The sequence below is a fragment of the Tripterygium wilfordii genome, chromosome 8 (assembly GCF_013401445.1).
Source record: "Tripterygium wilfordii isolate XIE 37 chromosome 8, ASM1340144v1, whole genome shotgun sequence".
Lineage (NCBI taxonomy): Eukaryota > Viridiplantae > Streptophyta > Magnoliopsida > Celastrales > Celastraceae > Tripterygium > Tripterygium wilfordii.
Genome location: NC_052239.1, coordinates 9,843,170 through 9,867,587, shown reverse-complemented (window position 1 = coordinate 9,867,587; position 24,418 = coordinate 9,843,170). Strand labels below are relative to the sequence as shown.

At 38.2% G+C, this 24,418-nt stretch overlaps 6 protein-coding genes across 9 annotated transcripts; 2 read left to right on the top strand and 4 right to left on the bottom strand.

The window, feature by feature from the left end:
- Window positions 1-3,211: 3,211 nt before the first annotated feature.
- LOC120003230 (E3 ubiquitin-protein ligase ATL41-like) lies at window positions 3,212-3,972 on the top strand. The gene has a single exon (XM_038852117.1). The coding sequence runs from the start codon at window positions 3,248-3,250 to the stop codon at window positions 3,905-3,907; it is 660 nt and encodes a 219-aa protein (XP_038708045.1). The 5' UTR covers window positions 3,212-3,247; the 3' UTR covers window positions 3,908-3,972.
- A 1,163-nt stretch (window positions 3,973-5,135) lies between these two features.
- LOC120003672 (sodium/calcium exchanger NCL-like) lies at window positions 5,136-9,090 on the bottom strand. 2 transcript variants are annotated; one of them, XM_038852687.1, is made up of 8 exons: window positions 8,513-9,090; window positions 8,000-8,185; window positions 7,671-7,852; window positions 7,442-7,587; window positions 7,062-7,341; window positions 6,941-7,018; window positions 5,552-5,773; window positions 5,136-5,476 (listed from the first exon to the last, which is right to left on the bottom strand). In XM_038852687.1, the coding sequence occupies exons 1-8, from the start codon at window positions 8,907-8,909 to the stop codon at window positions 5,228-5,230; spliced, it is 1,740 nt and encodes a 579-aa protein (XP_038708615.1). In that variant the 5' UTR covers window positions 8,910-9,090; the 3' UTR covers window positions 5,136-5,227. The 2 variants fall into 2 exon arrangements, with proteins under 2 accessions (XP_038708615.1, XP_038708614.1); XM_038852686.1 differs by having other exon boundaries at window positions 7,092-7,341.
- Window positions 9,091-10,343: 1,253 nt separating this feature from the next.
- Window positions 10,344-13,078, top strand: LOC120004288. Its single transcript, XM_038853589.1, has one exon. The coding sequence runs from the start codon at window positions 10,446-10,448 to the stop codon at window positions 12,813-12,815; it is 2,370 nt and encodes a 789-aa protein (XP_038709517.1). The 5' UTR covers window positions 10,344-10,445; the 3' UTR covers window positions 12,816-13,078.
- A 1,613-nt stretch (window positions 13,079-14,691) lies between these two features.
- Window positions 14,692-17,601, bottom strand: LOC120004520 (basic leucine zipper 61-like). The gene is made up of 4 exons (XM_038853885.1): window positions 16,743-17,601; window positions 16,364-16,454; window positions 16,095-16,221; window positions 14,692-15,575 (listed from the first exon to the last, which is right to left on the bottom strand). Exons 1-4 carry the CDS (start codon window positions 17,333-17,335, stop codon window positions 15,427-15,429), a joined length of 960 nt encoding a protein of 319 aa, XP_038709813.1. The 5' UTR covers window positions 17,336-17,601; the 3' UTR covers window positions 14,692-15,426.
- A 1,679-nt stretch (window positions 17,602-19,280) lies between these two features.
- Window positions 19,281-21,622, bottom strand: LOC120004240 (glucosidase 2 subunit beta-like). Of its 3 annotated transcripts, none has more exons than XM_038853517.1 (5): window positions 21,428-21,622; window positions 21,202-21,315; window positions 20,230-20,325; window positions 19,756-19,931; window positions 19,281-19,669 (listed from the first exon to the last, which is right to left on the bottom strand). In XM_038853517.1, the coding sequence occupies exons 1-5, from the start codon at window positions 21,531-21,533 to the stop codon at window positions 19,664-19,666; spliced, it is 498 nt and encodes a 165-aa protein (XP_038709445.1). In that variant the 5' UTR covers window positions 21,534-21,622; the 3' UTR covers window positions 19,281-19,663. The 3 variants fall into 3 exon arrangements, with proteins under 3 accessions (XP_038709445.1, XP_038709443.1, XP_038709444.1); XM_038853515.1 differs by having other exon boundaries at window positions 19,749-19,931; window positions 21,428-21,620; XM_038853516.1 differs by lacking the exon at window positions 20,230-20,325 and having other exon boundaries at window positions 19,749-19,931; window positions 21,428-21,620.
- Window positions 21,623-22,795: 1,173 nt separating this feature from the next.
- LOC120003625 (LOB domain-containing protein 2-like) lies at window positions 22,796-24,044 on the bottom strand. Its single transcript, XM_038852643.1, has 3 exons — window positions 23,389-24,044; window positions 23,174-23,261; window positions 22,796-22,813 (listed from the first exon to the last, which is right to left on the bottom strand). Exons 1-3 carry the CDS (start codon window positions 24,042-24,044, stop codon window positions 22,796-22,798), a joined length of 762 nt encoding a protein of 253 aa, XP_038708571.1.
- Window positions 24,045-24,418: the final 374 nt, after the last annotated feature.

The following is a 24,418-nucleotide window of genomic DNA, read 5'->3' as shown; positions in this document are numbered from 1 at the left end:
CACCCTGATGACTAGGATTCACATGTCCCTTCCCGTTTTTATTTTTAAACATTCTAAATCTGTTTTGGGTCAGAATGTATATATTGTGAGTGTTACTATTAACAAGTCAACTGTGCTTCAGTTTGTCTTTCAAAGGTGGGGATATTGAGTTGAGCAGAATAAGCAAAAAGGCTGTTGAATCACAGCCTTCCATTAAAAAAAATAAGTAAGGCAATGTTCAGTTGTTCTTCTCCATCTGTATAGATGGAGTTCACTGTCCATGCATAAAGTATTAGGATTTAGAGGCTTTGCAATTTTTCCGAGTCTGGAATGGAATTCACGTCCAACAATTTGGGAGGTGTACCACATCATTCTTCCAAATTTTATTTGCACCACGTCACTCTAACAGATTATTTGTACACCGTTAGATACGAATTAGAGAATCTTTGGAATTAGAGAGTTACTCCATCCGTAAGTATAAACTAAAGCATACATATGGTCAAGAGGAAGAAAAATCTATATATAATTCATAAAATCTCTTCCAATTATACATAAGGTGGCCTTATTTTATACGAAATCTCATCTTTTCTTTTCTTTTTTTTAAAAAAAGTCATACACATGATTATATTAAGTTACCCAATAAATTAGGTAATTAAGGCTCGTATGCACTCGGGCCACCATAATGATGGAGTACAACGAAGATGACTAAAAAAAACACAAAGACGGTCATCACCGGAAATCTCATCTTTTCCAGTCATTGGAATTGACTTTATTAACATTAATTTAATTTAAGAGAAGAAACCAAATTTGTTTCCCAATTTTCACGCTGTTTGTTGGCCACCTTAATCTAATTATTGCTGGAAGACTGACTTCCCTTCTCTTACTCCATTAACTTGACTAATACATAGACACAAGTCAATAAGAGTATAATTTATTGCATCCTCGTGTGTAGGATTTCCACTAATCAAAACCCATTTTGGCAATTAATTAAATAGATGTATCATAAGCATCATTATTGTATATAACATCTATGATCATATGATATCATTAGTAATTTATTTTTAGTGACAACCATGTGAATAATCTCTGTTACACATGGTTAGGGAATATATATATGATTTTTCTCCTATACTGACACGGGTGTTCCTATTTCTATACAATAATGATGCTTATGATACATATATTGCTTAAATCTGTGTTAGTTCGTTGTATTTTATTTTGGGGGTATCTTAGTACTTTGACGTGCTGATGTTCTTTATCTTTACCCTAGTGTGTGTACAAGTAGTTTTCAAACTCTTGTTGAAGAATATTGGCCGCCGGCTATATTGAAGCATTTGTGCTTCTTATCCTTCCCATCTCTTCGGTTAGTCTTTTCTTGATCAAATCAATTGAGAGTAATTGATTGAGAGCTATTTCTAAGCTGGTTGTGGCTCTGTGTTGTGAAATTATTCGCAAGCGGACAAGTCGCACAAGTAATAAAGAATGAGTAGAGTATCGTTCCCACGAGGATATTTTGGCAAATTCAACTTCAAAGTCAATTCAAGCAATTATTACACTAATTGGTAATGCGAATTGTGATTGTGGTCATTCAAAGCTAACAAGCAACTGCAAAATCACTAAGTAAGTAACAAATTGAACAATTAACTAACAACAAACGACAATTTAATTTCCAAGAAAGTTAAACACTAGGGTTCCTAATTTCACCACCTCTCATCCAATTGAACTCCATTGATTCTTTAACTCTCAATTCTCAAATTAGTTGTTGACAATCAATTTCCCACTCTATTCAATGTTCTATTCCTAGATACATCGAATGTGTTTTCAACATAAATCCGGGTTATTCCTAACACTCGGATTAGTACATTGTAAACCCATTAAGATCAATGGAAATCACTTAACAATTGCATAAGTCATAAACCTATATTTCTATGGTTCATTCAACTTATGTTTTCTATGGATTCTTGCAACCTTAGGCCTATCCTTCCGGACTCAACTCAAACTAAAAATCATTCAAATGGTGATCAAGCATTTGAAAGCAATAAGTGTATCCATAGAAAATCAACAACAATAAGAGAGATTAAAGACTAAAAATCAAGTTCATTCAACATTCAAAGAGGGGTTCCATTAGGACCCCCAGTTAGAGGATTAGTTCCTCATAATCACGAAATACAACTTGAAATCCATACTAGCAGTCATTTAATACAAGAAATGAGAAGAAATTAGATGAAACCCCTGAAATTCCAGCTTGAGCTCCCAAGGGTTGCCGTCCAAGCTTGAGAGAATTTCTCCAAAGTTCCAACCACCCTCAAGACCTAGCAACTTATTCCTTTTATACTCCCCACGACCCAGAGTCGTTTATCTCACGGGATTATGTCGTTTTGAGCTGGTCTTCCTTGACTTTAGGTTAATTTCGGACAATTAAAGGCCTAAAAATTCGCGAGACTACTCTGGCCGATCGATCGGTTTTTGGCCCGATCGATCGGAATTTCCCACTGTCCAATTCAGCTAAATCAGCATCCGATCGATCGGATATTTGGGCCGATCGATCGGATTTTTCCCTCCGGGTCCAATTTCTTGCTCATTCCTATCCATTAAGCTGCTTTTCTTCCATTTATGCTCCGGAACCTGAAATGTGCAAATAACATTCTTTAAGCAGCATATAATTCGAATTAACTCTTAAACAATGCAAGATTTCATGTAAAAGGATGCACAATTATATGAATATAATTGGCATATCACTCTGTTTTCAGAAAAGTACTTAACGAAAGGTGTGATTGGTTCTGTATTTCTTAATCTCGGTGTCATATACGGACTCCATTTATGGCCGTTGGATCACATCTATGGACTATATTCAGTCAAGCAAAATCACGCATAAGCCCTAAATCGTCATGCCTTCCATGACAAGTTATACATTCCCTGACTCCCTGGTCATAGAAAACCCATTAGCATTATATTCAAGTCTTCCAATTACGCATATCTTGGCAGGTAAAATTCAATTTTCATCCACGAAACATACCAAAACCAAGTGGACAAAAGACCCATAAAGTCAACATTCAACAGTCAATTCCCTTTGAAATTGCATTGCTTCCTTCTCCCATAAAATTTTCCAAATTGAAACCAAAACTCAATTCCCCCCCTCTTGCAACCCACAACTCCAATATATATATATATATATACATATACATATATATAAGTTATATACAATAACATCTCTCCCTCTCTCTGTCTCCTCCTCCTCCTCCTCCAAGTGATCTCTCCAGTCTCCGCCATGAGCTTCTCCGGCGATTATAACGACGACTGTTACAAGAATCCTTACTACATCAACATCAACATGAAAATTATTCTCACAGCCATAACATCCCTGTTAATCGTTATTGTAATCGTCGTGGCGCTTCACGTTTATGCAAGGTGCTTTCTAAGACGCCGGGCCGCGTTTCATGGATTGGGCCTAACCTTAAACCAAGCCCACGATCCACCCAAGGGCCTTGATCCAACGGTCATCGCTTTGCTCCCTATATTCGTAGTCAAACAAACGGACGGTCAAGATCATACAGTAGATTGTGCTGTGTGTTTGAGTTCGTTAGAGGAGCAAGAGATGGCTCGGCGGTTACCAAACTGTAGGCATACTTTCCATGCAGAGTGTATAGACAAGTGGTTAGCATCACATTCTACATGCCCGATTTGTCGGACCGAGGCCGAGCCCCAGATGCTGCAACTGGAGCCCCGGGAGGGCCCAGAGGGGAAGGCTGCGTCAGCGCCACGGTTGGATCGTGCATTGGTATGCATTGAAGGATCATCGGAGTCTGATGGAGGAGCTAAATTGAATGGCTCGAGCTTGCCGTTGAATTCGTTTCCAAGAATGTTGAGCAGAGATCAATCTTCTCGGAGACTTCAGGAAGATTATCCAGTAGATTTAGAAAGACAGTGAAGTTTGGTAATATTTATTGTTCTTCTTAATATCTCGAGTTTTTTTTTTTTTTTTGAATAGCTCTGTTTTCAGTTTATAATACAGACAATAAATAAAGCCTTTTTTTTTGGATTGTGTTAATGTTATCTAGTGTGGATGTACTTTTGCATTTAAGCGATTGTCTGTTTTAGGGTACCTTTATGGTTTTCCTACACGGTTTTATTTTAGGAAAATTATTTCGTTCCCTCTTATAATTTGGCTCAACCCAATCCTCCAGAGGTATTATCTGTTTTGGGTTGTTCGGTTCCAGTGGATACATCGAGTCTACAAGACTTTGTCACTTTATTAGAAAAGGATTTCCTACACGGTTTTATTTCAGGAAAATTATTCCACTCCCTCACCAGAGTATTATCAGTTTTGAGTTGTTCGGTTTCTGTGGATACATCGAAAACACATGCCTTTGTCATTTTATTAGAAAATGCGCATTTTATTAGAGCCAAACCAGAGTATTATCAGTTTTGAGTTGTTCGGTTTTTGTGGATACATCGAAAACACACGCCTTTGTCATTTTATTAGAAAATGCGCATTTTATTAGAGCCAAGGTGATGGGTCTAGAGCCAAACCAGAGTATTATCACTTTTGAGTTGTTCGATTTTGTCATTTTATTAGAAAATGCGCATTTTATTAGAGCCAAGGTGATGGGTCTAGAGCCAAACCAGAGTATTATCAAATTTATCACTTTTGAGTTGTTCGATTTCTGTGGATACATCGAAAACACACGTCTTTGTCATTTTATTAGAAAATGCGCATTTTATTAGAGCCAAGGTGATGGGTCTATATTTATAAGCTAAGATTGTATGCCCACAATCTTTCGATGTGAGCCACTGGTCTCTAACACTCCCCCTACGCCTACTCGAACTAACACAGAGGGATACCTCAATGGATGTAACTCCCAACCACTACGCCCACAACTTCATTTGTGATGACTATTCCCCCTATTTAACTATAATTTTTTTAAAAAAATCAGGCCAGGCCAAAAACCCCAGCATAGCCCGTTAAGAGGTGTTGGCCCGGGCCTAGCATGACACATTGGCCATTCTGGGCCAACGGCCCGTTTTACACCTCCGCATTTATGTATGGATTGTGATGGTTTCTGCAATGGACAAGGACTTACACTAGTTATAAGAAAATTTCTTGCTATTTACAAGCGTGAAACAATGCTAATGAGTAGTGAATGATGCAATAGAGGTAGAACAAAACGAATCAAGTAACTCCAATAAGCCTCAACTGGTGATGATGCTATTCAAACATTGTTTACGATACAAGAAGGCGGCTTACGGACTAGGGCAATCCAAGAACATTGTTAAGAACATAAACCAGCAAGAGAGAAAATGGATAGATTGGAAATGCCAGAAAGCACATCCAAAGAGGGAATGTGGTGCGGAAACTGGCGATCATGCCCATCACAATGCAGACAATTAGGATTGTCACCACTTCAGATGAGAAGTTCCAATCCAATTCGCGGAAATAAACGAGACCCAAGAACACTGACAATGACAATATGTTGCTCATTGTCACCGATCCGTATATCTGCACCCACACAAACAATGTAATTAACCTCACAAAGTTACTTGTGCAACAGGTATAGCAGCATAAGAAGCAAACCTCAGAGTACGTTAATGATGCAGTTCTCAATTTCTTCCTGCTGGCGAAAATCATGGTCGAAACGACCTCGCTGGAGCTAGCGAAAGGCAAAATGACGAACGAGACGAAGAAGGAAGGAATGCTTGAAGCAGTTGAGAAGTTGTCGACAGCATCTACAAGGGGATCAGCAAAAACAGCAGCAACAGTAGTTCCCAAAAGCAACATCAGTACTGCTTTGGTAATTATTAGATATATTATCTTATAATCTGTATTTACTGTGTATACTTGCTATTAGTTTACCAGCTGTACAATACCATGAAGATTGAGTATAATATTGACTTGTTGAAATTGAACAATACAGAAAGTATCTTACTTATACAGACCAAAGACAGCTGGTGTACAGCTGGTAAACTAATAGCAAAAAGTATCTTACTTCTACAGACCAAAGACAGCTGGTGTACAGCTGGTAAACTAATAGCAAGTATACACAGTAAATACAGATTATAAGATAATATATCTAATACACCCCCTCAATCTGGACAGGGCGGAGTAATGGACAGATTGGAACGCAGATATTCAAAACGAGATGAAGCAAGTCCCTTGGTAAATATGTCAGCAAGTTGATCCCGAGACGGAAGATATTGGACGAGAATGTCTCGTTGCAAGATCCTCTCACGAACAAAGTGATAATCAACATCAATATGTTTGGTGCGTTCATGAAGGATAGGATTGGTTGTGAGATAAGTGGCACTGATGTTATCACATAAAACCTTGACTGGAGATACAAGGGGAATGAATTTGGGTTTGGAGATACCAGACTTGGAACGAGTTATCATGGAATGAACAGAAGAATGAGAGGAATTGAATGAAGTGACTGGAATATTGAGAGAAGAACCAGAAGATGAAGAAATGGTAGGTGGCAGTGAAGATTGAGGTTCAGAGGATGTGGAAGTAGGAAAATCTGAGGTGATGGGAAGGGGGAAAGGAGGTTCAGAAGATGGAGAAGTGGTATGTGTCAATGAGGAAGGGATTGTCTTGTTCTGGACAGATGAGTTTGTAGAAGATAGAGGTAAGGCTGATGGAGGAGAGAAAGGGATGTGTTGTGGAGGAGGATCCTGGAAGGAAAAGGTATAGGTTGAGTCAAATTGGGACTTCCAATGTCTGTAGTAGTTAGAGAAGGTGATCCCGTTGAAGAAGACGAGATCTGAGAGGCGGCGGAAGCCATAGTTATAGGAACCCTAATGAACCTCTGATACCATGAAGATTGAGTATAATATTGACTTGTTGAAATTGAACAATACAGAAAGTATCTTACTTATACAGACCAAAGACAGCTGGTGTACAGCTGGTAAACTAATAGCAAGTATACACAGTAAATACAGATTATAAGATAATATATCTAATAGTAATATTCGTTTTTCGATCCCCGAACGTTCCCACATCTTCATCGCTCCGGTCACCTAATAGACCTTGTTGCTTCTTTGTTTGCTGCATTTTCATTAATAAATGAAATTAGATGCAGGGTTTGCACTGGAAGAAACCATTTGCTCAAAATTCTTACAGTCCTGTGATTGCTGTCGTGACCGTGTAGCGTAGAACGCTTTGCCTCGTTCAGCCATCCTGAGATTCCATAGACAAATTCATCCTCATCGACAAGAGAATTGCGCGACTTGTCGAATTCCTTCAATAATTCCTCAACAGTATTATCAATATCCATAACTGTTTCATCAAACTGGATTCCTACAATCAAAGCTCTCAACTCTGCTGTTGAAAGATTTCCGTCGGAATTTCGATCAAGTGCCCTAAACAACCTTCAAGACAACCAAGTAGATCTTTTCAGTATATCCATTAAGTCTTTGGTTCATTGCATTTGACATAGTAAGGTAAAAAATGAAAGCTTTGTTCACCAACTTTTTTATGACATCTACATCAGGTTCTCCATTGTCCATAAGAATTTTTCCCAATGAATGCATTTTTAACTCTTTTAGAACTCCAGAGACTACTTGCTTATGCTTTGCGTACGCGATTTTTCTCTTCTGAATCCATGGCTGAAGCACCTGCATCAGAAGTTTGCAAATGAAATACGCGTCAATGGAGAAAAGACTGACAAGGTTTTGATAATTGAAGAAAAAGTATTTACCTGATAAAGGCTATAAGCAAGCACTAAAGTGATGGACACAATCAGAGAGATCATAATTCCTATGCGGCGTTGAGATTTCGTGCCAAGAAATTGAGAAAGTTGGACTAAAAGGAAAGGAATAATTGAAATAACCATGATTCTTGCAGCATAGCTAGTCCAAATATCTGTACTTACCCCAGAGCCTGCATTCATGTCATGTCCATACATACACATCTATGTCAAATTATGTCTCAAAATGCAGAACGAAAACGCTTATCAGTATAGCAGCCGAGATTAACTGCAAATTGCTGTTTAATGGAGCAATATTAGCAAGAGGGATAGAGAAGTACCTGTTAAGCTAAACGGTCTGGTATCCTGTAAATCCATGGCGACAGAACCGTCGAGGTCACACTTGCCAACTATAAGGCAGGATCCCCATAGTACTGTTAGAAGCATAACGGTTGATCCAGCAAGCAGACCTATTCCTACTGATACCTGATTTTGAGCATCTTCTTTGATTCCAGATAAACCAGATGCTTTAAAACCATCAAAGAGAATATCATCGTATAAGCTCACAAATCACTTCATGTCGATAATCGTTGATTCAATCGATGATTAAGTACGTAGGTGTAAAATACTAAAATTCAACACAGAAAATGAAAATTTTATTCTGCTAGAGAATATATGGACTGAAACATTATGCAATTTACTCTCATCTTCCACTGATAAGTCTCAATTCTAAGTGAAGTCTATAGATTGATAAAGTATAACGAAACCGAACTAGAAACTCAAGACTTTCAGACTGTCTAACATTATATTGCATCAGGAACAAAGCAGATGAAGTGAGAGTTGATCAAACATACCAAGGATGATTGTTGCATCAGGAACCGAGCTCAAAACCGGTAAGACGAGACCACCAATGATACCAGGACCAAGAATTTGCAGCAAAATCTCACTTCCATTAGACAACAACTTGGCACCTAAGAACATCAAGTAACCATACACAACAATAAGGAATATGTTTCCCAGGACAGTTGAAGTGCATGGCAAGAACCCATATGTCTGGCTGCAGGAATCCATTGAAATCAAGTACTTGTAACCAATAAATGTTTGTTTCTCAAGATTGTTGGCTCCATCAGAAACCAAAGAGGAGAAAGTGTCGTTTCGTATAATTCGACTCTGGCCGGGGCAGGTTGTAACAATAAGGAAGATGAATACAGAAACGAGGACATGTTTCTTTGCCATGACCAGGTTCTGCATTTACTTAAGCTTGAATAGGGGAGCTTGTCCAAAATTGAGGCTTAAAGCTTGTGATTTGTAGGTAAGAAGCAAGACGAAGGAAATGATTGCAAGACAAGAAAACTAGGATTGATTTTAGGTCTACAATGAAGTAATAAGGAAAGCAATAGAAGAGAAGAAACCAATACGAAAAACCTTGACACTAAAATAACTCAAAGTCTAGCACCTTGTACTTGATGTTCAAATAAATTAAACAACGTATTTTCGCTTTTATGCGTTGTATCAAGTGGATTCGGTACTCTACAATTCTCCATATTTTGGAATTGCATTCAAAGGTTTAAGAGGCGTGCCACATCACTTGACAGATTTTTTTCTACATTATATCACTCTCCCAGTTTATTTTTACACCGTTAAATATAAATTTGAGAGTTTGTTGAATGACAAAGCTTTCTCATCCGTATCAAGTGTTAAATAGGGTTTTGATGTTAAATACAAAACTTGCTTTCTCAAAATTTCTAGTAAAATATACAAAAATTGGTTTCTAACATTCTAAGTAATGTCAAGGAAATCTTTAAGTTGCTTGTTGAAAGATAACAAGTTGTTGGGTGTACTCAAGCAAAAAAGATTATAAAACCCAAAAAAAAAAAAAGTCAAGCAAGGAAGATCATCTCATGAACTTGAAAATATGTCCCTACAAAAATTATCCTCTGAAAAATAGAAAAACTACATGACCTTATTAAAGGATAGCATTCCTGGGTCCCACTTAACACTTTTGTTGACGTGGCAGGATAGAATTATTTTTATAATTTCATTATGTAAATCCATAAAGATAGTGTAATTAGGAGTGTCAGGGGTCTGCCTAAAATATTTTGAGCGCTGTAAATGAATTAAGACACATTTTAAATGATTTTTTTTCCAAAAAAAATCAAATTCATATCAAAAATTTCACATGTTTTTCATTTTTGATTTTATTTTTTGGGACGAAATTGGATTCGTAATCCCTATCAAAACACAATCATGTTTTTTTTTATAAAAAATAAAAAATTTATATTGTGTTGTAATTCATTTAGAGCGGGTATGTTGTAAAATTTTTATATCAAATCCCTAGTTTTATATAATTAGAATAGGATAATGTTTGAAACTCTCAAAAAGTGATCCCAAAAGACCCCCATTTAATATGAAGTGTTGGATGTGAAGTGGATACTACATGTGTGTTTTTAATCAACGGTTATTTTAATGACACATAGATTTGTGAGAGTTTTGAGGGCTCAAATTTTGGGATATTGTCCATTAGAATATTAAGAGGTTCTGCAGTGAAATCGAATTACAAAGGCTACGATAAAACATACAATCGTGTGACATGGGAATTGAGCTAAGATTATGTGGGCGCCACGATGATAAATAATTGACACGGCTCTTATTTAAACCACATGCCCTGCAGTTGACTTCTACTGTAGGCCCCCGAACCGATAATTAGAAACTAATCCAACATTTCCTCTCGTGTTTTACAAGTTTGATTATATACCACTCGGCAAATAACACTGCAGGATATCGAAGATGAATCTCTCTCCAGACAATCGAGTGATTCCAGACCCAAATTTTCCCCCTCAAGAGCCTAGAATCCCTGAAGGGTTATGTATTACCCAGTCATTGCCAGAGAATCAATATCCCCATTCATCTAAAACCCTAATCCTCGAAGAAGAAGACCCAGATACCCAAAACTCTCCACCACCACCACAAGATCCGCCAGTCGAAGTGGAAGAACAAATGCAGGATGATCTAGAAGAAGTTACCAACTTTTCTCCTCTAGCTACCTACTCTCGCCGCGGAGGAACTGGCGGCGGCCCGAAAAGGAAGAAGTTGAATCAGAAGCGACGGGCTGCTCATGAGAAGAAATCGCAAAAGAAGCTCGAGATCCTTTTGGAAAATCTAAATCCCATACCTTTCGTACCCATAAAAATCCTAGATTTCTCTTCTCACGAGGAGCTGCTCAAGCGACTTGGGTTGTGGGATTTTGTTCATTTGGAGTTCGACCGTAATATTCGTTCTGATCTAATTGCCCAATTGATTGCAAATTACAGCCCTTTATCGCGTTGCAGCTACGTGAATGGGGTAAGGATCAAGGTGAATCGTGCAGATTTGGCACGAGCGTTGAGATTGCCAGTAAGGAAGGAGAAGGCTGGTACTGCGCCGGAGAATGCACCGGTGGTTGATGAGACTGAGGATGCAATTACTTTCATTGAGGAATTGGTGTCAAATTGGATGCTATTGCATGAGGACATGTGGATGATGCCAACTGAGATGATGAACTGGACTAAGTTGATCAAGGAAGGTCATTTTGAGAAGGTTGATTGGGCCTTGTTGATGTGGTTCATGTTGGAGAAGGAGTTGTTGGCAGCCCCACAATTGGGTGACTGCTACTACGCATCGCACATGCTGTGCTTGATAACTTGCCAAAGAGAGGCGCTACTGAGGGAAGAAGAGCCTAAAATAGAAATTGATACAAAAGAGGATGAGGGTTGTAGTGGGGACTTGAAGGTGGCTGATGATACTCGGGGACCTGAAAAGATAGAAGAGAAGGATATTGAACTTAGTCTTGGTCAAGATAATACATCGAAAGAGGAGGCTTCAAAGGAGCATGTTGGCATAGATGATCTAATGGATGAAAAGGAGCATGATGGCAATGAGGAACCAATGGATATCGAGGAAACTAAAGGGGAGGAATGTGGGCAGTGGGTTGGGGATGGGAAGAGCAACGTGGGCACATATGGACTGTTTTTGCGGCGGTGTAATATTGGTGATGTCGGTAACATTGGGGGCATGTTTGAAGAGAAGAAAGGAGGAGGAGAGGGAGAGGAAGATGGGCATGGAGAGGAAGAGATAGAAGGGCAAGAGGGAAATGAGGAAGTGCAGGATATGGGTTTTCATTTTTCTCCGGAAGAGGATGCTTTGGAGACTGTAACATCTGCGAATCTCATTGCCACAATGGAAGCTATGCAGTCTGAGCCTTTCAGTTCAGGGCTGCAACTTCTTGATGACAATGGCCCGTCAGGGGAGTTTCTTGTTTCTAAGGTTAGTACACATTTGGTTCCTGGTAGCTCAATGCTTTTTGGCAATGGTAGCAACAAAGGAGTGATTGAGCAAGAGAATGATATGTCTCACCAGTCACTTAATGATAGTAATAAGCGTTTGAGAACTGAGGGACCTTGGGATACAGATTCAGATGATTTAGGCACTTGTATGGATCAAGCACAGGAATGGATAGGAAAAGCTAGGATGATGCATTTAGCAAAGAAGCGAGATTATGACGTTATGAGTGTGAATCAACAATGCCTGCTTTCTGAGATGCAGCAGCGAGCTGATTTGATTGAATATCTACGGAAGGCTCATCATGAAGAGCAGCAGAAAAGACAAGTGGATGTATACCGGTTGGAACACGAACTTTATATGATGAGGAATCTCTTAGAGGGATATAGAAAGGCTTTGAAGGAGACACATAAGGCATTTTCTGAATACAGAGCTCAATGTCCTATACCTGAGGAACCGCTGTACAAGGATGCTGGGTCAGGTGGTCTTGTTCTGAGCAAATGGGAACTGGAAAAACTGCGCATGAAGCAAGAAGAAGAAGAGAGGATGAATCGATTACTGATTGAGAAGAAGATTAAAGACTTTGAAGCTGATTGGAGTGCTAAATTTGATTTACATGAAAAGGGGATAGGTTTTCTAGGGAACAAGTTGTGGGAGGTTGAGAAGGAGCTGGTACATGTGAAAGATGCCATCACAAAACGTAAGTTATCAGAAAGGGTAGAAAGTGTTGCAAATGAGGGGGGAATTGTATCAGAAATGGTGGAAAGTGTTGCAAATGAAGGGGAGAGTGTGTCGGAAATGGTGGAAAGTGATGCAAATGAGGGAGGAAGTGATCAGTAAGTCTTCGCTCTTCAAGATACGCAAATGATTTAAGGAATTTGCATCTCTTCAATGTGATCAAAGTAGAGCACGTCTTTATATCTTGAAACCTAATGATATGTGTAGCCTATCCCATTTTTAAAACATATATATAGTAGCCTATCAATTCTACTTTTGAAAATTCAAGATGCGGTAATTGATGATAATTTGCTCCCCTCTGCATTTATACTTTATAGATTGTGATAAACTTTCTGCTTATGCATCAACCTCCTGATACACATGCATTTCATAATTTCTGCTTTAGAATGTTTATCGTTTTGCTTGTAAATTTATGAATAACTGCTCAATTTCTCAGTGTTTAAGAAAGCAGAGTGAAGAAATGTGGAAGAGAACATCTGTTGTTGTTTCTCTTATAAATTTATGCTTTATCTAGGAAAGACTGATTTAAGTAGTTGGGATGGGTGCATGAGCCCTTTTTGGGGTACTTGAACTCACGATGTCAAGGTAATGGAAATGTGATTCAACAACTTAGACAATAAGTGTTGATCCCCTTTTGCATGAAGCATTTAGCAGTAAGTCCATAGGTGAGCAAAGTTTACGTATACCTCTTGTTAAACTACTGGCGATCTGTTCTTGCTCATGGTTTGATTTGCTAACATTTCTGGCGTGCTATACGTTGGAAATCTTAAGACTTGTTTTATTTGAGCCGTACTTAATTTTCTTTAAAATGAAATGAAATAATTGTGGAAGCCTGTGCTATAGGGTTGAGATTGCATTTGTAACTTGCAAAGGCATATAATTGTTCTTAAATCATTCTTTCTTATGTCTCCTTCGGCATTGAATCGAACATGGGGTTAAAATAGTTCATAGTTGTAACTTGGGAGAGTAGGAAGAAATTTTCTACATGAGATTCTGAGGCTTGGTTTGTTGCATTATATGGTTATTCCTTCGTGCAGAGAAATATTCATTACTCTTCGTTTGGCTAAACTTCATGAATATTTATGGGTGTTTGGTGTTGATATTGGTGTCTTATGGAGTTAAAGATACTGAAATCTCTGAAACACTATCAAATGTTCCATTTGCTGCTGAAAAATATGCATATATATCACTGTGGCTAGCCTGCTCGGGGGAGATGTTTTGAAGAGCATTCGAACAACCTTATTTTGCTGGGAACAACACAGCTTCCATTTATGAACACATGATATGCATTGTGCATAATCATCTACAGAACATGATTTGTTAAGAGAGTTGTGGCTGCGAAAGGCCACCCAGCGAGTGATTGTGGCAGGAAGTTGATGCAAGTGCAAAAGAGGATCCATGTCACGCTGCTGTAGACCCCGACGATCGGGTGTAGGTCACACTCTTAAGCGCCATCCATTTTCTAGACTAGTTGATTCGGTAGAGTTGTTACACAATCCTTAACGGATTTTGACTTCCATGACCAGATCCTATTATCTTAATCAACCAACACATTTTGTGGGTTCTAGGTTAGCGCGTAGTTGGGTAACGTAACCCGCTTTCATTGCTTCCCGCATCTCCAATTCTACTTACCAAAAATGGCCCACTTGGAATTCTCAATTCCGTGGCACGGCTCAACGAAATAGCTGCATCATCTTATCTATATAAAGTTTGAGAATAGGTCGAGGGCGTTGCGCCTCCAATGCCTCTAATCATTGGTTTTACTAAAGTCAATGATTAGAGGCATTGGGGGTCGCTTTACCATATAGAACTCGAGTCGGACTCCAACTATCTTGAGAGAAACTTGGGATGGTAAATAGAGTAAAGAACAAATTACAATCATTTTTCAATCACAACACAAACTGATATTTACAATTGATCTTAATTGGAATATGACAATAAGAAAGGTTACAACAAGAAGCAGCAATGAGAAGAAAGTACAACAATGGGACAATCAAAAGTACCAGAACCAGACACACTGTCCCTGACAACCACCACCCCTTCTTTCAGACAATCCAATACAAACCCACTAAAAAACATGTTAAAAGAATCAAACTTCACAAGCCTCCATAAAATCAATCTGTTAAAAGCAAACACAACCGAAAACCCTAATTATTTTTTTTTGTTTCTTCTATGACATCCACTCAGTTACACATGTTCTTGCTCTGCAATCCAATCTTCTCAATCTTGAGTGGTCCTCCCTCATTATCAGATGCAACACATCACGTGAATGCCACATGTTCTACAGCTGTACAGAGTCTAAGAGAGCCACACCATTGGTTTCTTTAACATGAATATATATGACGAGACGATGATGCTGCAGTAGAAGTCATTGGAGTGAGCTCCACACAGCTACATTAATGAATAGATTGGACATCTGTGATTAAAATTACAGAAAAATTGCAGTGACTTCTACTGTACGAGCCCTTAACGCATGTGACTCCTTTCCGATGAATATGTATATTCATCAATAACTTCTTGACTAATAAATAAATAAAAATCTAAAATTCTGGATACCCAAAACCTGAAATGAGCATGCCATGAAAAAAGATTGAAGCTTTTCAAAGATTTTCATGTTAAAATAAAATTTTGATTTAAGCCCCCATCTCTAGCTACTTCATTAATCATATTATTCATTGTTCAACTTTAGAGAATATTATTCATCGGATTGGAGTCAAACTTGGAGAAGCTGTTGATCTTTCTGATTAGTATTATGAGGGTTGGATTCAGTTGATGGTGCTCCATTTTCTATCTTCTTGAGGTTCTGTTGGTGGTAAACCTGCCTCAGTCTCTCTATTTCCCTCTTCAGTGCTTCTTGATGAGCTGCATTAATAAAATTGACCCTCAAATTAGATTCTCACTCTCATAAAATGATATATATATATATATGTGTGTGAAAATTCTTCTCTTCGATCGGATTTAAAGTGCAGACTTAAAATACGGACAACTTTCTTAGAGTGTGGATAAGTGAAATAACAAGTGGGTCACTGCTTTAGGTATCACATTCCAAATCAATGGTGAAAACTAAAATCTGCATTTTAGGTCCGTATTTTAAATCCATATATATACAACCTTTACTCTCGAGAGAATAAATGCTTTGCAGTGGAGTAGGTTAAGTATCAATTTTTTTTCTCAATTTAAAGGAAGATACTTTGAAAGTAATCAATATGAAGGCAATACAAAATATCACTTAAAAAAAGTAAACAATATAATCCCATATATTATTTTCAGAAAAAATAAACAAATATGGGAATATATATATATATATATATATATATGTATGTATATATATAATTGAATTCAAATCACATGCTATAGAAACAAAAGATGAATGTAAATTACCATCTTTGAAGATCTTATCTTGAGCCAAGGCAGCCATTCTTTGCTTAAGAGCTCCATTATCAACATTCAGAAGCAATCGTTGATGATCCAAAAATGCAACTCTTGGTGACAAAACTGAAACTTCAGCCTTCAATATTTACACAACATAATCAAAATCAAAATCAAAATCAAAATCAAAACAACACAATAATTAGGACAATATTAGTCTCAAAAACACACATGAATATTAATCAAAAATCTTAATAATTAATATAATTAAAATTACATACTTGTAATGATGTTACACTTCGTTCAAGTTCTGATATATATTGTAGCTTCCTCACCCGTGACCTTTGTGCAGACTGTCTATTTGCCAAGATTCTAATACAAAAAACAAAACAAAAAAAACATAATTATCAGATATATATGACTCATGTTTCATGTAATGTAATTAACAATAAAGTCATGCCTCTCGCAAACACTTTAGGACCACACTCCAAATAAAATATCGGCGAGGTACCCTGATCCCGTGTAGAAAAACTTCTGAAAGTGTGGTGTACAGATCCAGGATTTACTCTACCGTGATAAGTACAAAGGATCCTGTCTTGGAGAGGTTCCACGATATACATGCGATATATGTATATATGTATGCATATGCATGCAGGTTACCTCTTGACTCTTTTAGGGTCGAAAATTCGATCATTTGAAGAAGTTGGAGTAGCTCCTGGACCTGGTGTGGAATTATTCGCGAACCCCAGTGTCTCGGACTCCTCTTGGCTTTGCACCTCATCGGATTCATGCCTTATTTGGTGCTTCCGATCGGACGGTGTGGTTTCCTTCTCATCATTAATACTATCCCGATCAGACGGTGAGGACGGGTTCGACGACGACATAGTGGGGGCCACAGCGCTGGATAAATCATCGTTGAACATTGACATGAACTGATCATCATCAAATTTATCAAACTCATGATGATTATTCTGATTAGAATTCCCCGCCGGAGGATGATATGGTGTACCGTTCCGGCGACATTCGTCTAGCATTGGAGACTCAAGGAAGGCAATGGAGTCGCTGGCGGATCGTCGGTGGGTCCCGCGTCTCACCGACGAGAAGTCGAGGAATTCGTCCACCCATGAAGGGTTTTGTGCGGCGGTTTTAGTGGTGGTGGTTGCATTATTGGGTGGTGGTAATGCACCCATTGAAGGTATTCTTTGGTGAGAAAAATCAGGCCAATTTGGGATTTTGGGAGGTAATTGCGCCATCTATAACCAGAAAAACTGAAAAACCCAACTCAAAAGGTAGCAGAAAAAAGGTTGCAATTATATTATGTACACACCACAAAAGGAGGAGACTTGGAAAGAATGAATGAGAAGAATAACCAAACAACAAGAACAACTAAACCAAATCAAAAGACACAATCCCCTTCTTATATGTACTTAAACGAGGACACTAAGAGATGGGATTGTTAATTATGTTATATATATGTTTGAGAGAACAAGAGAGAGGCAGAACAAGGACATAATCATGATCATGGGGAGAAGGAGAGCATCAAAGTGGGCTTTGAGAATCCCAATATTCACTTTATACTTTAAAAATCGATAAAGATGTCAATGTTTTTTTTGTCTCAACTACCTCAAATACTGAGATTGACATATATGATCCATGTGAAAATCGTGATCCCCGTATGATTTATATAAAATGTATGCGTTTATATCAACATTTGAGATCGTTGGGACAAAAACATTGAGATACGTACAATTGTTATTATACTTTAGAGTTATGTGGTGTGGTGGAGTGGGGTCACATGGGGGGAGATTGAGATTGGAGTATTGGACAGCTATGAAACAGCTGGATGGGATTGAGGAGGAGGGTTGAGGACTTGTGGTTGGGGTGGCGGGGTCTTCTCAACGGTGTTACTGGAAAGTTTTAATAACCAAGAGGGAATCAGACCACCACGTGCCCTTGTGACCTTCCTTTTAGTGGGGATACTACCTATCACCTTATTATAGTCTCATTATTATTAATTATATATCAAAAACATTCCTCTACATTCATGATTCAACCCCCACCCAAATCCCATATCCCCAACAACCGTCAGATCAAAATTGATCACAACCCATCAACCCAAACTTAAATGGGTCATCACCATTTGATAGATTATGGTGTTATATGAGCTGTGAAAGAAAGAAGAAAATGTGGGTTTTGCAGGGGAAGAATCATGTTCATGTCAAGCCATGTGAATTGTTTGCGTACTCTAAGCTTTCTTTTGCTTCGTCTCCAAACCATATTCACATGTGGGGCAAGATTTGTTTATCCTCTTTTATCTATCTAGCCAGCTACCACTGTATTATGTAATTGTCTTTATTAATACAAGTTTGTGTACATGTTGGAAGCACTAACTATGATTAGAGAGACAGGTTTGGATTATTGTAATTTTTATAGAGTTAGCATATATATATATATATAGTGGAAATTATTCAAGCATCTTTATGTGAATACATTGAATGAAAATGGCAAGTGGTGTAGCTTTAGTTTGATCTCTTCTGTGTAGCTTTAATTTGCCCTTTGACATGCATTATCATTCAAACCTCTCTGTTTTGTCCATACAGTCTTTAGGAGGCAATAGAGAAATTCTATGAGGCTGTCGCGTATTACAATATAATTATATGCATCAAAAGTTTGGCGGACTAATCATGACTTTATATGAAATTTATTTGTAAGACAATAAATATATTTTTGATCACGCGTTGAGTTTTGACCCAGCTCATCATCCTGATTCCTGTGCGTATGAGTATGGGCCTCTGCTTGGTTAGATCATGAGTTTGCGGAGGAATTTTTTTCTGGCCACAGGACCCTTTTTGGTCAACTAATGCCCAGGCCATGGACCTATTGGGCTTTCATGGAGGTAGTGGCCTTGTAGGATGACTGTGGAGGGCCTGGAGGCCATGAATCTTTGCTGAGTTAGTTGCAACTTGCTGTCGCGATCGTCGGCCTGTTGGGCTCGACAATATATGCCGTGAGCTCTGCTGAGTGCTTTAAACAAGTGCTGGTACGGTTTTAGCCCATGCATCAATTCCCTCGCAGTCCCAACAGCTATCTTATACCTACTATTCCTGTCTAATGCCGTAGACAACTTGCAGAAGAGGAAAAAAAAAAGTGAACGAAAGAAATTAAGTGTCTGCCATATACAGGTGTCCACAACCGATCTGCAATCAAAAAACTGATCCGTAACCATGGTATTTAAATTTATTCATATGACATTTAAAGCAAAATACAGCTTCCCAAAATCTACACAATCATTGAGACTAGGCAATATAGTCCTGTTGTGATAAAATCTTAATACTTTCTTGTGCCTGAAGGAATGTATAGTGTATCTACAGTCATCAGATGACAAGACTGTTAGTTCTTCTCTTCCTTGCTTGACAATGATGCACTATGCAGTATTTCTCTAGAGAATTTTACCAAGAGCATGGCAGCACTTCGATGGGTCCCTCTTCAATGGTAATGCCTGTTTCTAGATCTAGCACGACGATGGTATATCCGGTAGATCACAACACAACTAATGAGGACCTGTACGATTATTATGATCTTCAAACCTGGAATAACCAAGGCCAAGCTTTTTCAGAAGCAATTGTTTTTGGCTGCAATGAGGAAAAATCAAAAACAGTACAGTACCTTTAACCTTAAGGATAAAGTCTGGCAAAATAACTCCAGTTTTGGACTCAGTAATGTCAACGGAGCCGAGATCACGAATCGTTGAGATATAGTGTCCAGCCTTGTACTCCAAATTCCCACCCATGACACATGTGTTTGGGCAATTAATATGACCATCATACTCATCACTTCCATCACAGCAATCTGCGAATTATGAAAACGGATATTCAGAATGGAAGACTAACAAAATGAAGTTTTCGATGTACCTGAGAAAATTTTGATTTGATGCAAGATAGAAAGGGTACAACATAGATGCCTTGAGATCTAAAATGAGATCTAAGCATGAGTGGAAACTAGCAGGCAGTTCTGTCAACAGCATTGACTAGCCATTAAGATCAATGTAAAAATGGACATGCCAGTGAAAATACATATCAAATAAGTAACGACAGTTCTGTATGAAACGGAATAAAAGGAATTATGGCTAACTGGTACTACCACTTACCACAAATAAGATCGTTAACACGAGATGAAAAAATGAATTGAGGAGTACTTCCTACATTCCTACAGTAAAATTTGCCTGCAGGGCAGGCTGAAGTTCCTGTATAAACAAAAAAAGTACGGCAAATGAATCACCAGGGGTCCAGGACATAAACAGAGAAAAAATATCAGTCATTTTGTCTATCGAATCTGCATGACCATTTAAGAAATTGAGCTGAAATAACAATATCCCTCCCCTCCATGGTAACATTGTAGAAAGGCAAGAACAAATCAGGGTCCCGCTAACGCATCCCACTCTCTATGATTTAATCTCAGTTTTATAAGACAAGCCATAATTGCTAACATAGGTAAACGACACCCGCGCACAGCAAGGGGTTACAAATCTAAGGTAGTGTATCTTCAGTGAATGAATCATATGATAACTGATACTCTCGTCTATTAGCTATTGTGGAAGCGACTGCGTCTAGACTTTCGGGAGTGAAGACATAAATAAAATGATCAGGCAAATCTCTCGAGTTTTCGTCCGGAGTATGACTATTAGATTCTAATCTTGACATCTTAAAATAGGATCCTGGTATCCCTCCATAATACTCTGTGGATTTGGTGGCCAAGGAAGGCTCCTCAGCCAAGCTGCCAATAGGCAACATTAACTCCAAATGTATAGTTTAACAGTTTTTGCACAACAACATCACCATTTATAGCAAGAAATTAGTACCAAATGTACGGCCTCCATTACCCATCTTTATAACTTACTTCCAACTTCAATGAGCCCCCAATTCATGAAACAATTATACCCTTTTTTCATCATATATTCCTCATTCTAAACGGACAATTAAACCCAAGAATTAAACTCCAAATCAAGTAGTTGGCTAAAATCAAAGTTCATTTAACCCAGAGCCTAATTTTTGAATTATCAACATTGATCAAAAAAAATTCAGACGGTTAAAATAATCAAGTAATGGGAAATTGGCATTACCGGGCTCATCGGTTCCATCGGCACAATCGCAGAAATTATCGTTGAGACGGTCCCTGGCGAAGGACTTGGAGCCATCCTTGCACTTGATGATCTTAGAAGCATAGTACTTATCATCTGCAAAGATACACACCTAATCAACACCAATCTCACAAATTGGTGATCTGGGTTTTGCCATGGTAGGTATAGAAGCTCGAAATTATTGGTCGAGAGGAAGAGACAGAGGTACCCAAAGGGTGGACTCCGAGGAGAGGCGACAGTGCGTGAACAGAATCGATGAAGATGCAGAAACTGACGATTAGGAGATCGAAAAAAAGAGCACACGTCGTTCCCATGGGTTGTAGCAGGATTGGTCCTTACGACATTGTTCGCTCGATTGCCTGGTTTTTTAGTTTGGTACTTTGGTTACGATGCCAAAATGAGTGTAATTTAAGAAGTATATATTTTGTTAATCTTTACCACTAATATTGATGGTATACATTAACAACATACATATTTACCCTTTGAATCCTTTGAATATTTTATGTGTATCTAAATTTCGGACGTCATATTCCCGATATAGACCTAAATTCGTGTCATTAGCTTTCGCGCACAGAAATAAGTTGGGTTAAAGTTTAGCATGTGACATCTAATATGCATTTAAACTTGAGATATTTTGAGTTCATACGATTTGACACTAAAGAGAATCACCAAATAAGGTATAACTCAAGTGATTGATAGTATACATGTTAGATTGTATCTATTATATGTTGTTTTTATAACTATAAGAAAATATATGCACTCATAAATAATAGGTTTTTGTATTAGGATTGTGATGAGAATGATTTTTAAGGTTGAGTTATCCCCTTTTTTTTTTGGCATTAGCCATTAAGCTAGCTATTTAGCTTATCAGAAATTACATGTTTGAGGACTAGCATACAATACAAGACTCTCTTTTTCATCTCTCTTTGCAATGCAGAGCAGGGAGACCATGACCCTCGGCAACAAGACTGCAAGCTGGAAGTGACTTGTATGTCTGTTATTGTGTGGACGTCGATCCTGTGTTGGGAATGGCTATTTCATATTTAGCAAGCACGACAGGTGTTCGATAAATGGTCTGTGAGACGGTCAGGGCTGAGGCTGAACGAGGAGCTCCACCAGGCCATGCAGGCCTTCTTCCTGAACGACTGTGGCAAGGTATGGTGCCCAATTTTAGGCATTAATTTCTACGTATGAGAATAAATTTTATGAAGAAAAAACAGAACAAGCTTGATCGAACTGCTACCTGCTGATAGTTTCCATAGGAATTTGGAATTAAACAATATATTGAGAGATTAGGTTGAAGAATCTTGTCTTAGATCAATGTTGATGGCCCTAAATATTCAGGGTTGAAGAATCTTGTCTTAATTTTATTTATAAATATGATAACATATGCAGATGTAAATGCAGTACAAAAGGATCACAATGTTCTTTTGAAATAAACTCCCATAGACCCAGGAAGCAAAAAACTGTAAATAATTTAAGCAAGTACCCAAACTGAAAGACAAGATGTAGTTCAACTCCGGCGCAACCAGCTAGGATTGGTCTTCCCATATTGTACCATCCATTGTCGTGGCATTCATCGAACCATATTGACCTGCAACACAGGTACAAATACTAGAGTATCATGTATTTACTCTAAGCTAAGATGAAAACATCACAATCTCTAACTTGCCAATATATTGAAGATGTGTTAGGGTGACTTAGCATTCTGTTTTAGATGCATGTTTGGGATATTTATGTATGCGTTGCTTGATAAGTCACCGGCCATGATTAGTGATGCGTTGCTTGATAAGTCACCGAACATGATTAGTGATGAAAGATTGTTTCATTTGAGCATCTTAGTGCATCATTTATATGAGGACTCAAATCTAGGAAGGCTCTGTAAGTTTAGTACATCTTGTGATGATGCCAAAATTTTCACCTTCTCAAAGGGGAAAAAAAAAATCCTAACTACCGTGTTTCGATAACTGACAATGATTGATATTTCAGTACTTTTTAGCTCATACTGAAAATTGTCTAGGAGGGTACATTGCTTACAAGCTCTGTCATTGGAAAATCAGGCATAGCAATTAGCCAATTACCAATTACTTAGTCATGCTGCCAATACATGTTGTTTATGTGTAAATTAATGTACACAAAATTAAATCCTTACCTGCAGGAAGATGGTACCGCTGATGATATCCGGCATATAGTGAATTCTGCTGCTGTTGCTGTTGCTGTTGGTATGGAACAACAATAGGGCCAACATCTTTTTGTTGCTTTAGTACTTCATCTGGATTCTGAACATAATGTGACTGAAAACCATGGGAGCTCAAATCTGCCATCAAGTTATTACCGTTATTGTTGTTGTAGTTGAATGCATTATGACTGCTATTCATGATTCCATTCCCCATCCCATTATTCCCATTCCATCCAGCGACACCCCCCGGTCGTGTTGTCGTTCTGTATAATTGCACTGTCCGGTTCAGATCTTCGCAGAGTTTCTGGTATCTCTTCAATTCCTCACAAACTTTCAGGTACTCTCCTCGAGGACCTAAAGCTGGATCTTTTAGCCTGCAATTAGCTTCCCATATGAACGATTCCGACGCCTTCTTTCTATCCACCTCCTTGACACTACTCATAAGTTTCCCTAAATTGCTAACACCAAAGACTTTGTGAACAGCTTGGAATTCCTTGCTTTTATCAGCAGGAAAATATGGTGCCAGTATGCACTCTCTTTTGCACTTCTTCCTCTGATGCTTGCATGCAGCGCACGCCGGTTGTGCTGCTGCTGCTGCTGCTCCCTCAGAGCCATTACTTTCCTTATTGTTGCTGTTCCTGAGCATCTTAGATCTGCTATATATAGATATGAAACCAGAAGAAGAAGAACAATATATCTATATGTCATTCAACTTGTTTATGTAAATAATATCTTGAACAAAGAAATCAATGAAAACCCATCAAAGTTTGTGGAAACAAGAAGATTGGGTTTGTCTATGTTACATGTAAAGATTGGCTATAGTAAAGAAACACTAAAGGGTTATTTGTGTAGGAATTTATAGGATTTAATTAGGTAGATCATATGAAGAATCGTTAACATATCCAAACACTATTAACTTAGGATAGGAGATTTCATGTGACACGTGACATATAATATAACAAGGTAATCAAACATGTTTGAGGCCAAACAGGACATAACTAACTACTCTTGGCGTATATA